The sequence below is a fragment of the Lycium barbarum genome, chromosome 1 (genome assembly GCF_019175385.1).
Source record: "Lycium barbarum isolate Lr01 chromosome 1, ASM1917538v2, whole genome shotgun sequence".
NCBI lineage: Eukaryota > Viridiplantae > Streptophyta > Magnoliopsida > Solanales > Solanaceae > Lycium > Lycium barbarum.
In genome coordinates, this window is record NC_083337.1 from 162544373 (window position 1) to 162560410 (window position 16038).

General features: G+C 34.7%; 1 protein-coding gene across 3 annotated transcripts; it reads left to right on the forward strand.

The window, feature by feature from the left end:
• The first annotated feature begins 2373 nt into the window (after positions 1-2373).
• Positions 2374-12574, forward strand: LOC132603405 (protein argonaute 4-like). Of its 3 annotated transcripts, none has more exons than XM_060316458.1 (23): positions 2374-2533; positions 6089-6325; positions 6425-6630; positions 6713-6946; positions 7045-7181; positions 7260-7357; positions 7435-7532; positions 7663-7831; positions 7917-8033; positions 8111-8218; positions 8308-8370; positions 8547-8660; positions 8735-8900; positions 8986-9098; positions 9204-9341; positions 9421-9551; positions 10175-10240; positions 10707-10770; positions 10867-10978; positions 11057-11130; positions 11714-11808; positions 11915-11946; positions 12091-12574. In XM_060316458.1, exons 2-23 carry the CDS (start codon positions 6098-6100, stop codon positions 12264-12266), a joined length of 2739 nt encoding a protein of 912 aa, XP_060172441.1. In that variant the 5' UTR covers positions 2374-2533; positions 6089-6097; the 3' UTR covers positions 12267-12574. The 3 variants fall into 3 exon arrangements, with proteins under 3 accessions (XP_060172441.1, XP_060172447.1, XP_060172435.1); XM_060316464.1 differs by having other exon boundaries at positions 2407-2428; XM_060316452.1 differs by lacking the exon at positions 2374-2533 and adding an exon at positions 3150-3188.
• The last annotated feature ends 3464 nt before the right edge of the window (positions 12575-16038 follow it).

The window sequence follows — 16038 nt, forward strand, 5'->3', positions numbered from 1 at the left end:
AACACGATTTAAAGTGATTTTATTATTGCATGTCAAATAGTGCTAAGAAATAATTAACTTGGATGCTAAAAATTCTATCAGCCACGTTAAGAATGACTCCTTCGATCAACAATGAAATATTTCAATACAAAATAGAGATAGTGGCAAAAGTAGATGCATAGTGACTATTTCGGACGTGTTACATATTATTAAGAGTATTGATAACTTGGTCCTTTGGAGAGTGACTGTTTAGGTTGATTAAGGTGAATTATTTGTATGTTTGCAATATCCGAAAGGAAAATCATCTCTTTTCATCAGAGCCCATATAGTAATTTTCCACTATAAAATAATTCAGAGGAATCAGAGAAACCTTTATACATTGCATGTTCGCCATTTCAGATGAGTTTGATTTTCTATGCTACATTGAGTTTTAGATTTTACAAAATAATTGATATTGATTTTAGAGTCCACTGCATGTCTAAAAACCTGATTATCGACTTGGATATTAACACAATTACATTTTTATCTCAAACTGTTTTATTTTGCAATAAATCAATTGATATCTGATTAAAATATAATTATCATAAAAGGTAGTAGATCAAATAATATTTCACACTAAATAATTACATCAAATACATGTTATATTTGATCATCACACTTATCGAATAATTATATCCACTAAAAGTTAACATATGCAGAAATATCACCCAACGATACTGTCTCGGTTGTACCGCACATCAGGTAGAGTGATCTCATAATGCAAGAGTAAAAGATGGTTTATATTTTGCTTAATTAAGAAAAAGCTTAATGCATATGCAGCCCCATAAACTTGATCCTTATTTTCATCTTGACACTTAAATTAAGTGTTTTTTCTATTGAACCTCTAAATTTGACCTCAAGTGTGTCTATCAAACACAATCCAACTTACATAACATATATGGTGAGTTTCATTTTTTTTAGCTTTGCGCGTGAATGTCAATCGGATCCTACGTGAAACGTTCAATCAATTAAATACCCCACTCATTTTGATTATATACATCATATAGGAAGAAGTGTGCTATTGTGTTTATAAAAGTGAAGAATCACCACTTAAACCAATCAAATAACAAAACTGGAAAATAAGAAATCAAAATTGGAAACTAAAATTGAAAAATAAAAAACCAATTGGAAATAAAATCCCACAACTGAAAAATGAAAATTGGAAACTAAAACTGGATAATCAAAAACTGAAAAATAAGAAACCAAAACTGGAAATCAAACTGAAAACTAAAAAATTAGAACCAAAACTTAATATTTGACGTGTATAATTAAAATGGATGGGGTGTTTTAATTGGTTGAATTTTTGCACGTAGGATGCGATTGACATTCACACGTAAGGCTAAAAAATTTGAAACTCACCATATATGTTATGTAAGTCGGATTGTGTTTGACGTACACACTTAAGATCCGATTCAAGAGTTTAATAGAAATAATACTTAATTAAGATGTCAAAATGAAAAAAGAAGAAGACAAATTTAGGGGACGCATATTCACTAGGAGCCTGTTTGGATGGGCTTATGCCTATAAGCTGCAAACAACTTATAAGCTAAAACAAATAAGTTGGGGTAGTATAACTTTTTTTTTTTTTTTGGCTTATAAGCTGTTTTCAGCTTATAAGCTGCTTTAGATAAGCTAAGTCAAATGGGCCAATTATTTTTTTGAGCTTATTTTAAGCACAAAATGACTTTAAGCTGGATAGCCAAACACTAAAAAAAGCTGAAAACAGCTTATAAGCCCGTTTGGATTGACTTATAAGTTGCTTATAAGCTGTTTTCAGCTTTTTTGAGTGTTTGGCTGGCCAGCTTAAAGTCATTTTGTGCTTAAAATAAGCTCAAAAAATAATTGAGCCCATTTGACTTAACTTATCTAAAGCAGCTTATAAGCTGTTTCAAAAAAAAAAAAAGTTAGACTACCCAACTTATTTTTTTAACTTATAAGCTGTTTGCAGCTTATAGGCATGAGCGCATCCAAACAAGCTCTTATAAGCCTTACGAAAACGATAAGGAAATCCAACCCCATATGAAGTGGGGAACATTCCCTCTAAATGTCCCATTAATATATTGGAAATCAAAACAACACTAACCCACTTTTCAATTTTGGTGACATAAATAATCTTGAATTCTTTTTTTTTGTTGTTGTTGGATCAGAAATAATATTGAATTCAATCCTCTCTTGGATTATATATAAATCAGAAAATGACCACTAAACAAGTTCAAAAAGACCATTATACCCTTTATTGGGTTTTGCACTTATCCACTAAAATTTTGAAAAAATCTCTCAAGAGAACATAGATTATAACGATGGGAACACGTGGAGGCCAAATAGAGTGTGTAGTACATACAGTGGTTTATGTTTTTATGTGCACGTTGCTGTCAAAAATTACAACGTATAATATAAAATCCTCTACTCTGTCAGTCTCTACCTCTACTACTACCTCACTATTTTCTCTCTTTTGTCGTACATTAGGGTTTCAGCTCTTCATTTTGCTTCTTCATCTGCCTTATTTGAACTTTAGGTATGGTTTTTCTAGCTAAATTTGATGTTTTCTTGAAGTGTAGCATGTGGGTATTTTGTTATTTGTGTAATGTGGTTGAAATGCTATCTGGGGTTTGTTTTTTATCCTTTTTTTGTGCTTTAGTGAAAAGTTATGGGTTTGTGGTGGTTGAAAAGCTAAAAATAGTGTTTTCTTGAAGTATAGCATGTGGGTATTTTGTTATCAGTGCAGTGTAGTTCTTTGAATGTGGTTAAAATGCTAGCTGGGGTTGTGTAAAAAAAAAAAAAAACAACTAGCTGGGGTTTGTTTTTCCCCTCGTTTTTTGTGCTTCTAGTGAAAAGTTCTGGGGTTTGTGGTGGTTGAAAAGCTAAATTTAGTGTTTGCTTGAAGTATAGCATGTGGATATTTGGTTATTAGTGCAATGTAGTTCTTTGAATGTGGTTGAAATGCTAGCTGGGGTCCCCCCCGGGGTTTTTGGGCTTCTAGTGAAAAGTTCTGGGGTTTGTGGTGGCTAAAAAGCTAAATTTAGTGTTTTCTTGAAGTATAGCATGTGGGTATTTTGTTATCAGTTCAATGTAGTTGTTTGGATGTGGTTGAAAAGCTATCTGGGTTTTGTTTTTCCCCACTTTTTTTGTGCTTCTAGTTAAAAGTTATGGGGTTTGTGGTGGTTGAAAAGGTAAATTTAGTGTTTTCTTGAAGTATAGCATGTGGGTTTGTTGTTATCAGTGCAGTGTAGTTCTTTTTGAAATACTATCTGGGGTTTGTTTTTCCCCTCCTTTCTGTGCTTCTAGTAAAAAGTTCTGAGGTTTGTGGCGGTTGAAAAAGCTATATTTGCCCATTTGGCTTAGCTTAAAAAAAGCAGCTTATAAGCCAAAAAAAAAAATTTGGGCTTATTTTAAGCAAAAAATGGCTTATAAGCTGGCCAGCCAAACACTCAAAAAAGCTGAAAACAGCTCAGCAACTTATAAGCCAATCCAAACGGGCTGTTAGTGTTTTCTTGAAGTATAGCATGTGGGTTATTTGTTGTTGTTGCAGTGTAGTTGTTTGAATGTGGTTTAAATGATAGCTGGGGTTCTGTTCAAAAAAAAAAAAAGAAGGTAGCCGGTGCCCCCCCCCCCCCCCCCCCCCCCCCCTTTGTTTATGCTTCTAGTGAAAAGTTATGGGGTTTGTGGTGGTTGAAAAGGTACATTTAGTGTTTTCTTGAAGTATAGCATGTGGTTTTTTGTTATCAGTGTGCAATGTAGTTGTTTGGATGTGGTTAAAATGCTATCTGTTGTTGGTATTTTCCCCATCTTTTTTGTGCCTTAAGTGAAAAGCTATGGGGTTTGTGGTGGTTGAAAAGCTCAATTTAGTGTTCTCTTGAAGTATAGCATATGGGTATGTTGTTATCGGTGCAGTGTAATTCATTGAATGTGGTTGAAAAGCTATCTGGGGTTTGTTTTTCCCCTCTTTTTTTGTGCTTCTAGACTCTAGTGAAAAGTTGTGGGGTTTGTGGTTGAAAAGGTTCATTTTTTGTTTCTTGAAGTATATCATGTGGGTGTGTTGTTATCAGCGCAGTTTAGCTGTTTAAATGTGGTTAAAATGCTATCTGGGGTTTGCTTTTCCCCTCTTTTTTATGCTTCTAGTGAAAAGTTCTGGGGTTTATGGTAGTTGAAAAGCTAAATTTAGTGTTTTCTAGAAGTATAGCATGTGTTATGTTGTTATCACTTATCAGTGTAGTGGTTGAAATACTATCTGGGGTTTGTTTTTCCCCTCTTTTTTGTGCTTCTAGTAAAAAGTTCTGGGGTTTGTGGTGGTTGAAAAGCTAAATTTAGTGTTTTCTTGAAGTATAGCATGTGGATATTTTGTTATCAGTGCCTCGTAGTTGTTTGAATGTGGTTAAAATGCCATCTGGGGTTTGTTTTTCCCTCTTTTTTTGTGCTTCTAGTGAAAAGTTCTGGGCTTTGTGGTGGTTGAAAATCTAAATTTAGTGCTTTCTTGAAGTATAGCTGGCATGTGGGTATTTTGTTACCAGTGCAATCTAGTTGTTTGAATGTGGTTAAACTGCTATGTGGGGTTTGTCTGCTCCCCCCCCCCCCCCCCCCCTTCTTTTTTGTGCTAAGTTTGGCGCTTTCTTGAATTATAGTATATATATGAGTATTTTGTTATCAGTGCGATGTGGTTGAAATGCTATCTGGGGTTTGCTTTTTTCCCTCTTTTTTGTGCTTCTAGTGTAACTTTCTGGGCTTTTTGGTGGTGTAGGCTGTTTAACTTGACATTTTTTTTTTAATTCCAAAACCAATAAGCTGACGAAGACTTATCTTGTGCTTAAATTTTTGGAAAGTTATCTTACCATTTTTCCTGCAAAAAAAATTGTTTCCTCTTGCATGTGTAAGTTATGGCTTGTGTGGTGCTTGGTTTATGGCCCTTTTGTAGTAATGCTTGTGTTATTTTGCCTTGGATTCCCTGCTTTTGCCTCCGCTCAAGGTATTTTATTTTTTTGAAGTTTTATTACGTTTTCTTTGGTAATATGCTATAAATTTTCCACTTAGATGCTTAGACGGAAAATGTTTTCCTCGGAAAATTTCCTTAAAAAAACAAAACTAATTTCCTGTGTTTGGGTGGTTGCTGAAAAAAAGGTATCCTGCACAACCAATTAAGCTATCTAAGCATTATTGGCCCTTCTGATTTTAGTTTAAATGGTGCCGGCAATTGTATAAGTTGTAGTTCACTGGTTAGATTTGACCTTAAAAATGTACTATATTTCTGCCAAAAAGAAGTTACTTAACATATTTTAATTCATGCAATTTCTGCTTTTTAGCAATGATAGTTTTCTTATCATGCCTCTACTTTGAGGCATAATGATGCAATTTTAAGTGGCTTGCAAAAAGTGATGTCTTTTTTTTTTTTTTTTTTTTTTTGTGGTACCAGCCTTGAACTCATGACCTAGTGGTGTGGAGAGAACTCCCTCAACCACTTTGAACAAGAGTGACCGATAGTGATGTCTTTTTCTTAAAAGCAATTAAATGAGTGTTCTGTTTTTGGGTTCTAGTATCTAGTCCTTTTTGTTTTTGGAAGTCAGTATTACTGACCAAGAGAAAGGAGACAGATAGGATAAGTTTTTTTAACATTTCATTTTTGCTTGTATTTTGGAAACTGGTACTTTCAGTTGCAGATTTACCTTCCACATTTTGTGCAACTTTATGGCCACACTATTTGCAAAATGACATGGCATAGCACTCACCAATTTGCATTCATTTATAAAGTGAACTACTTGCTGTAATTCTTGCTTGGTTTATGGCTTCATTGTTGTGTTGACTACTGCATTTTGGATCTTTTCACTCCTAGATTTTTTCAGAGTTAAATCACTTGCATTCATTATCCATTACTGTCTTTTGCATTGCCATTTCATTTGTTATTACATAGGTAAAGGTAGACCAAAGACTGTAATTAGTGATTAGTAGTTGTCTCATGTCTGCATTTAGTTTCTCTTATTGACTTCTCCTAAGTGCATCTTTTTGTTTACAAAAGATCTTTGCATAAAATTTTCCAGTTTTTCTGAGAATCTTATGACACTTGTATTCTTTTTTATTGAAGATCGTGGTGATGGCTGAAGAACATAATGGCGGATCCATAGAGGCTCTGCCTCCTCCGCCGCCTGTTCCGCCTGATTTCTCTCCAGCAAAAGCAGAGCCAGAGCCGGTGAAGAAGAAGGTTTTATGCGTTCCCATGGCTAGGCGTGGCCTTGGAACCAAGGGGCAAAAGATTCCGATCCTTACTAATCACTTTAAAGTGAACGTGTCTAATGTTGACGGGCACTTCTTTCATTACAGTGTATGCTTTCACATACCTCTCCTTGACATTTTCCTATCTTTTCTCTTCTCAATACAATCATGTAATATCATGCCATTGTTAACTCTGCCTTGCTAACAGGTTGCCCTATTTTATGAGGATGGTCGACCTGTCGAAGGAAAAGGAATTGGCAGAAAAGTTCTGGATAGAGTGCACGAAACATATGATACCGAATTGGCTGGGAAGGATTTTGCATACGATGGGGAGAAAAGCTTGTTCACCATTGGTTCGCTACCTAGAAATAAATTAGAGTTCACGGTGGTCCTAGATGACGTAACATCTAACAGGTTGGTTCTCAGAGTTGGCTTAATTTGATTTGTTCCCAAGTTCTTATTTTGATTTTCACTCTATTCACAACCTTATTTACAGGAACAACGGAAGCAATGGAAACACAAGCCCTAATAGGAATGGAAGTCCAAATGAAACTGATAGGAAAAGATTAAGGAGGCCATACCAATCAAAAACTTATAAGGTGGAGATTAGCTTCGCTGCCAAGATTCCAATGCAGGCAATTGCAAATGCTTTGCGGGGTCAAGAGTCTGAGAACTCTCAAGAAGCCTTGAGAGTTTTGGATATCATTTTAAGGCAGCATGCGGCAAAACAGTACGTTATATATCTATTTATTTTTTCTGGATGAGTTGATTGCTGCACAAGTATTTTCATGCCTCTTAATTGGTACGTAATGACTATTCTTGTATTAGGGGCTGTTTACTTGTTCGTCAGTCCTTTTTTCACAATGACCCAAAGAATTTTGCCGATGTTGGAGGTGGTGTTCTTGGCTGCCGAGGGTTCCACTCGAGTTTTCGGACCACCCAGTCTGGATTGTCTTTGAACATTGGTAAATATTCTAGGTTTCGTGTTTCATACTTATCTCAAATAAAATGTGATCAATATCTTGTGTTTTCTTTGATCACAGACGTGTCGACCACGATGATCATCCAGCCCGGGCCTGTGGTTGATTTTTTGATAGCGAACCAAAATGCAAAAGATCCCTTTTCACTTGATTGGGCGAAGGTGCGTTGTTATTTATGTGATTATTAATCTTCTTTTATAATCACGTTCTAAGCAAATGATTCTCTACACTTGATTAGGCAAAACGTGTGCTGAAGAATCTGAGGGTGAAGACTGCTCCAGCTAACCAAGAGTACAAAATAACTGGATTGAGTGAAAAACCTTGTCGTGAGCAGATGTATGTGAGCCATGATCTAGTTATTTCTTGCTTCAACCTTGGCTAGACTAAGATGCACTTGTGCAGGATGATAGACATTGATTTGCTATAATGTAATGGCACAAACTTATCTTTCTCTTGACATTCTTAGGTTTACTCTAAAGCAGAGGAGCAAAGATGCGGATGGTGAAGTGCAAACATCAGAAGTGACAGTTTATGATTACTTTGTTAATCATCGTAACATAGACTTGCGATATTCCGCTGATTTGCCGTGTATTAATGTGGGAAAGCCCAAACGTCCCACCTATTTCCCCGTTGAGGTGAAAAGACTGGCATAAAATTTACAGCTTTTTATGTATTGTGTTTTGTAATTCCGATTTTAAAATTTTTCGTTGAGTGTTGCAGCTATGCACTTTGGTCTCGTTGCAAAGGTACACAAAAGCATTGTCCACCTTTCAGAGGGCTTCCTTGGTGGAGAAGTCTAGGCAAAAGCCACAGGAGAGAATGCAAATTTTGAGCAATGTAAGTCTCTTCTACCCTAACGGAACCTTTTGCATGCTCTGGTTATACTTAATTAATTTCCTACTGCATTTCGAAAGGCTCTCAAAATCAACAATTATGATGCTGAGCCTCTGCTTCGTTCTTGCGGCGTCTCGATCAGTAGCAACTTCACCCAGGTTGAAGGGCGTGTTCTGCCTGCGCCTAAGGTATTTTATCCATTACAGTATAACTCTTTTTCCGATGTTTTTGAGTCTTCACATAGTGTGTTTGAGGTTATATATTCGTTATGTGGCAGCTGAAGGCAGGAAATGGAGATGACCTTTTCACACGAAATGGCAGGTGGAATTTTAATAATAAGGTATAGTTGAACACTACCTCCCATATGATTTTTCCACCAGATCTATGGGGTTCATCTCATAATCTCGTTTAAGATATGTTGGCTTTGAATTCCTCTGTGACTGCAGACTAGCTTGGAATTGCGACGTAGTTGTTAAGATGTGCTTTGAGTTTTTCATTTTTTATCTATAATGGCAGAGATTCTTTGAACCAGCAAAGGTAGAGCGTTGGGCTGTTGTCAACTTTTCTGCACGCTGTGATGTCCGTGGCCTAGTCAGAGATTTGACAAGAATTGGGGAGATGAAAGGAATTGTATGTTTTACAAGTGCTAATACTTTAAACTGGGTATAAAGATGATTTTGAATATTCCTGTTTTAATGTTTCAGAGTGTGGAACCTCCCTTTGATGTGTTTGAAGAGTCTCCACAACTTAGAAGGGCTCCACCTGTCGTCAGAGTTGATAAAATGTTTGAAGAGGTCCAATCAAAACTTCCTGGTGCCCCAAAATTTCTTCTCTGTCTTCTTCCTGAGAGGAAAAATTGTGTCATATATGGTTAGTCTGATTTACTTGTTCTTTTGGCCACTAAGCATATCACTTGTTGCTTATTTCTAACATAATTGACTTATGAAACTTGGAGGACCATGGAAGCGGAAAAATCTGGCCGATTATGGTATAGTAACCCAATGCTTGGCTCCTGGAAGAGTCAATGATAATTATCTCACAAACCTTCTACTTAAGATCAATGCAAAGGTGAGAGTTCTCTGAGCATCTGTTTCAGTGCTATCATCCTGGCACCTTCCTTTCTTCCATCATTCCCTGGCTCAGTCCTTAACATCACACAATTTCTGTTGGCAGCTTGGTGGTTTAAATTCTGTGTTAGCTTTTGAGCTTTCTTCTACCATCCCCATGGTATCTAAGGTTCCCACCATAATTCTTGGAATGGACGTGTCACATGGTTCCCCCGGCCAATCTGATGTCCCATCAATTGCTGCAGTATGTTCTTTCACTAACTTTGATTACCTTTTATTCCCAATTGTTAAAAGAATTTCACTCTATATTATCGCTTGATCAGGTTGTGAGTTCAAGGCAGTGGCCTTCAATATCTCGTTATAGAGCTTCTGTGCGCACTCAATCTCCTAAAGTGGAGATGATTGATAACCTATTTAAAAAAGTTTCAGACACCGAGGATGATGGGATTATGAGGTGAGTTAGGTTTTGTAGGCTTAGTTTTCTCTTTAAATTGTTTTCTTTTGGGCTGAGGAGTGAATTAACTGAGGCTGTTCGGAACTCACTTATACAAGAGAGTTCTGCCTGTTACACTGATCTTTGAGTCAGTTTAGCTGCACTAGGGATTAGTTATTTTTGGTGTTAAATAAGGGATCATGATAGGTCGCAAGCTGGCCCGAGCACCACAGTTTTATATATATATATATAAAAAAAGAAGAGGGGGTGGTGCATGATAGGTTGCACTTTGTATCTTGAGTAAGTTGCTTCACCAGAATTCTGATGTCGTTCGGAAAAGAAAAGAGCATACCACTTTGTTAGTTTGGATTGAGTTTACTTCAACCAAATACAAAGCTCCAATGGCGCTGTGATGTTCTTTCTAATCAGTCTCTGGAACAGTCAGCTGCATTGCACATCTTTCTAATCTATCTTATGCATCTTAAATCTGGGTTTCTCTGTCTAACGGTTTGCTGCTTTTTCTTATGGTGTAAAACTAATTGCATAATGGTTTGCGGGTTTCTTTCAATTTTCTGTTGGTTATCGATATCCTGTTGGTTTCCTAGAATTAACTTCCTGATTATAAATAAAATTTAAAATTGCAGGGAACTTTTGCTAGATTTTTATGTGAGTTCAGGGAAGAGGAAGCCTGAGCATATCATAGTATTCAGGTGATCTATCCCAGCCTGTTCTGTATTTTGTTTGCAGCAAATTATGTGCAATTTTCAATAGTACCTGTTTCAAAAATAAATAAATTACGTGCAATTTTCAGTAGTACCTGTTTCAAAAATAAATAAATTATGTGCAATCTTAAGTGCTATTGTTCTATTATTGACACTTCGTATATGACAATGTCTAAATGCTTCAGAAATTTGTATTGAACATGAAATTGGAGTCTGGCCTTTTGCTCTACTTCATTTTCCGCCATTTTTGTCCAGTTATTCTTTAGTTTAAGAGGATTCATGTAGCTGACTCCAACTCTTGGGAATGAGGAGTAGCTGATTGATAGTTGTCTTGTTCTATTGTTTGTCATTCTTACTGTGTGTTCCACCTGCCTAATTCTTGTCACATAGCAGTAACTTCGTACACGTGTTATTCTTTGATGGTTTTGCTAATGGCCCCTTTCAAAAATGTCAGGGATGGTGTCAGCGAATCACAATTTAATCAAGTTCTAAACATTGAGCTGGACCAGCTCATTGAGGTTCTGCACTCTGATAAATGCTGTCTTAATATATAATTACACTTGAATCTGGAAATACAAGAGTCTCGTGCTAAATCATCTGTTCTATGCATGTAGGCCTGCAAGTTTCTAGATGAAAAGTGGTCGCCGAAGTTTGTGATCATTGTTGCCCAGAAAAATCATCATACAAAATTTTTCCAGGCTGGATCTCCTGATAATGTTCCTCCTGGTAATAATAGAAGTCACAGCGAGTTTTGGTTGTAATGAATGCACTGGATCAATTCATTTACACTTACATTTTGTGCAGGGACAATCATTGACAACAAAGTTTGTCACCCAAGGAACTACGACTTCTATCTGTGTGCCCATGCGGGCATGATTGTGAGTTTTCTGTTCTGTTTTGTTATATGGTTGAAGCAGGAGTAGTTATAATTACTGCTTGATTTCTCCTTTGGTATCTGGTAGTGCATTCTTCATTTTTTATTTTTTTTTCCAAGTGCAGTCCTTTTCTCTTTTTAAGGTGTGCTTTCCTCTATAATCAGTATCTCATTCTTCCCTAATCATGCATAAACTGTTGAACTTTTGTAAAGATAAAGCTGGGAGAAGCTTCAGTGGATATCCTTGTGTTAATTTCATCTTTTATTATATTTAATCTTGTGAATCATGGATATGGAAGATAGCCTTTGATGCCTATCCTCCTACCTTTTCCATTTGTATCCCGAACTTGGTTATATTGACAGAAAGGCTAGAAATAGAATGGTATGACACTGATGCCAATGTGTATTATTAAATCGTAAAATGTGGGAGCAGCTTATAGAATGAACTGCCTGAAATTAATTGCTTCATGTAACAAATGGCTTTTTTGTTGGGCACTAATAGTTTATCAAAGTTTACTTTGTGCCATTTTGTTAAAAGGTTGGTGGAATATCTATGTATCAGCTCATTTGGATATTATGATTGGTAGGGTACCACAAGACCTACACATTACCATGTGTTGTTGGATGAAGTTGGTTTCTCACCTGATGAACTTCAAGACCTTGTTCATAATCTGTCCTATGTGTGAGTATTCAGTGTCGAATTTTAACTTTTAAATTATAGCAGCTGCAGTTAACTAGATAAACTGTTAAAAATTGCAGTCATTCTAATTTTTATACAATCCTTGCAGGTATCAGAGAAGCACTACTGCTATATCCATTGGTAAATATATACATATCCTAAAAAATATGCTTCCCGCTGCTGCTCCTCCCCCATCCCCAAACACACACGTGCATTGATGTTATATTTCTTTTTTGCTTGATTGCACGTCTTGTTTCTGCCATCATATTTTTTTCCATTGTGCAGTGGCTCCGGTAAGTTATGCCCATTTAGCGGCCACACAGGTTGGACAATGGATGAAATTCGAGGATGCATCAGAGACATCATCAGGCAAGGATGGTATAACAAATGCTGGTCCAGTAACAGTTCCTCAGTTGCCCCGGCTTAATGAGAATGTTTCTAGTTCCATGTTCTTCTGTTAAGGCCTGTGAGCCTCCTGCTTAGCTTTATGTGGTTAATGGATGTTTAGACAAATGGTTTATGTAAATAGCTCTGGTTTTAACTGCACATGGAGTCTTAACCTTGTGCAGTTACCTCCCAAAACTCGTCTCTTAGGTTAAGTTATTAGGTACAATATTAGATCTGTTGCCCTTTTCAGGTGCCTCCATGCAATTTTCTCTTGAACAATTTTGCTGTGTACCTGTGACTGCATGGGGTTTAATTATGCATTGTGTAAATGGTAATGCCAGGATCTTGGTAGGTGTAAAAATTATGCCATGCGTTTACAAAATTTGCCTTTTCAGCGTTTTTTCTTGTTACCTTTGGGCAAAACTGGAGTCCTACTTTTATTGGAATCTTGAAGGAAGAGCACATGTAACATATAAAATAAAGTTGTAAAGCGAATAAGTTGCTCGATGCTCAAAATTGACTCAATGAAAGCTAGGGTGGAGCTATTTCGTCAAGTAATCATATCAAATGGGAAGGTGTCTTTTTGGTAAAAGTAGTGATTTTACCTTGGTAGAAAGCTTGATTCAGTAAGCGGTGTAAACCTGGGAAAATGGGCTAAAAGGGCTCTTTGAGAGTAGAACGAAAAATAGGGGATTTTTTTATTATTTTTTTTGTTATAAATATTTAATTAGGGGTTAATTATGAAGATCGCATGAAGAGATGGGGGTTGAATTAAAATATTTGTAAATTTAGGGTAAAAAATTAAAAGGACTCTATCCCTCTAAGTTTTTTTAATTTACACAAAAATTCCTAAGTTTTTTTAATTTACACAAAAATCTAAAAATAAAAGCACTTTTTATCAAAAAAAATAAAATAAAAAATACTTGTACGTTTTTCTCTTAAAAAATACGCAAGCAACTATTGGTTGCTTAAACAACTCCTTGTTGTTTATACAATAATCTTGTATCTCATTAAAACTAGGTAAACAACTAGTAGTTGTTTAAAAAAATAAATGTTGCTTATAATAAACAACACGAAGTTGTTTAAGCAACTCATTATTGCTTATACATGAACTCAATTGGAAATTAATTGATTGATCACAAATGAAAATTAACTAATATAAAAATCTTGTTTCTTATAAAAACTAGTCATTTGATGAGTGATTAAATCCAACTTATTAATTTTATCACAATTGATCGCAAAATTGATTGACTCAATTAAAAGATCAAAAACTTTTAACAAAACCCAAAAAGTTGCTTACAATAAACAACAAAAAGTTGTTTCGACAACTCCTAGTTGCTTACAACAGAACCCCAATTCTTGTGAAAACTTAGCAAACAATCGATTGTTGCTTAAGCAAATAGTAGTTATTTATGTTAAACAACACGAAGTTGTTTATGAAACTGTTGGTTGTTTACATTAGAACTTATCGAACGGGTCATTGGATGTTCAATTGTTATCAAGTGAATACGTTGATGTTCAAATATTCATATAATCAAACAACATTGATTCCATTATTACTAGATTAGTAAGTTATTGTTAAACTATTGGTAGAGTCAATCAATTTTGCGATCAATTGTGATATTATTAATAAGTTGAGTTTAATCACTCATTGGACGACTCGTTTGATATTTAATTGTTATCAAGTGAATACGTTGACGTTCAAATATTCATATAATCAAACAACATTGATTTCATTATCACTATATCAATAAGTTATTGTTAAACTATTAGTAGAGTCAATCAATTTTGCGGTCAATTGTGATATTATTAATAAGTTGGGTTTAACCACTCATTGGACGACTCGTTTGATATTTAATTGTTATCAAGTGAATACGTTGATGTTCAAATATTCATATAATCAAACAACATTCATTCCATTATCACTAGATCAGTAAATTTTTGTTAAACTATTAGTAGAGTCAATCAATTTTGCGATCAATTATGATATTATTAATAAGTTGGGTTTAATAACTCATTGAACGACTCGTTTGATATTTAATTGTTATCAAGTCAATAAGTTGATGTTCTAATATTCATATAATCAAACAACATTGATTCTATTATCACTGGATCAGTAAATTTTTGTTTAAACTATTAGTATAGTCAATTAATTGATGATAAAATTAATAAGTTGGATTTAATCACTCATCAAATGACTAATTTTTATAAGAAACAAGGTTTTTATATTAGTTAATTTTCATTTGTGATCAATCAATTAATTTCCAATTGAGTTCATGTATAAGCAATAATGAGTTGCTTAAACAACTTCGTGTTGTTTATTATAAGCAACCTTTATTTATTTAAACAAATACTAGTTGTTTACCTAGTTTTAATGAGATACAAGGTTATTGTATAAGCAACAAGGAGTTGTTTAAGCAACCAATAGTTGCTTGCGTATTTTTTAAGAGAAAAATGTACAAGTTTTTTTTTTTTTTTTTTTTTTTTTTTTTGGTAAAAAGTGCTTTTATTTATGGGTTTTTGTGTAAATTAAAAAAACTTAGGGGTTTTTGTGTAAATTAAAAAAACTTAGGGGGATAGAGTCCCTTTTACCTAATTTTTAGAACTTGAGTCCTAAATTCTTAAATAAGTAACTCAAAAGTCTCTTTTAATAAAATGCCCCTGTAAACCTCTTAGCATATTCGTGCTAGCTTGTGCATTTCGATTAATTTCATTAGATATTTGTTACCTCTAATTAGCACAAAAATGGGGTGGCTTTGGATAAAAGAAATCACTTACTATGTTTTGATGTAAATAAATTACCTAGTATTTTTATTTTGCAAGAATTTGAACAGAGACCAAAATCTAAACTTATAAAATTCACGATTCTTAATTTACCTCACTAATTACTAAACCAGGGTGCGCTACTTAACTTTTTTGTTTCCTAAGCTACTTGAGTTTGACAAGTGATTTGCTTGATTAGAAAAATAGAATAGGATTGAATATATTCCTAATTCGGGGTCAAAATCAAATCATGATCAGAAAAATAGAATAGGATTGAATATATTCCTAATTTGGGGTCAAAAATCAGATCAATCCTGAAAATTCCTTCAATCTCACTTAGTTCTACTTGTCTACACCCTTGAGACAAGGATTAAATTTGACAGTGAACTTGATAATGCAAATGTAACTAAACAAAGAATTAAATTGACAAAAATAAATTACACCGAAAACCAATATGATAAAGTAATATAGCTTTTTACAGAGTTGCAAATATCTTTCCATATCAAACACTTAACCCCACCCCTTTTTTCATGACCAGGAATCCAAGTTGTTGGCGGAAAGGAAGTTTCTTTAGGTAAACCTGTATCAGCAAATGTTTGTTGTATTGGTAGCCAAAATCTAAATGCCTCTAAAGGCATTACTGCGAAAAGTAATATTTCTGTGGGATGTAATATTACTGAACCTGGCTAGCTTTTATTTGAATAAAACTTCCTCTCTCTCTCTCTCTCTCCAAAAAAAATAAAAACACTTAACCCAATATAATGAGAATTTTATGTGTATGATAGTATTTCCATTGTATAAGGAGTTAAATGCTTTAATTTAAAATACACTAAGCAAATTAAAGTGAAAAATCAAAAGGGGCAAATTAAAACAAAAAATTACAATATCTATTATTGCTACCATTTAACTTTCCAAATAATAATGGGTCACTTGCACTTTTGCCCTATTTTGTGCTGGCCTTTAATTTTTGTCTGTCGCATAAATTTATATTTTTCGCATCATCACATCTCGCAAGTTATATCCCGCTCCTTTAAAGAACTTATGCCCTACTAGACATAATTTTAATTTTGAAGGACAAAAATT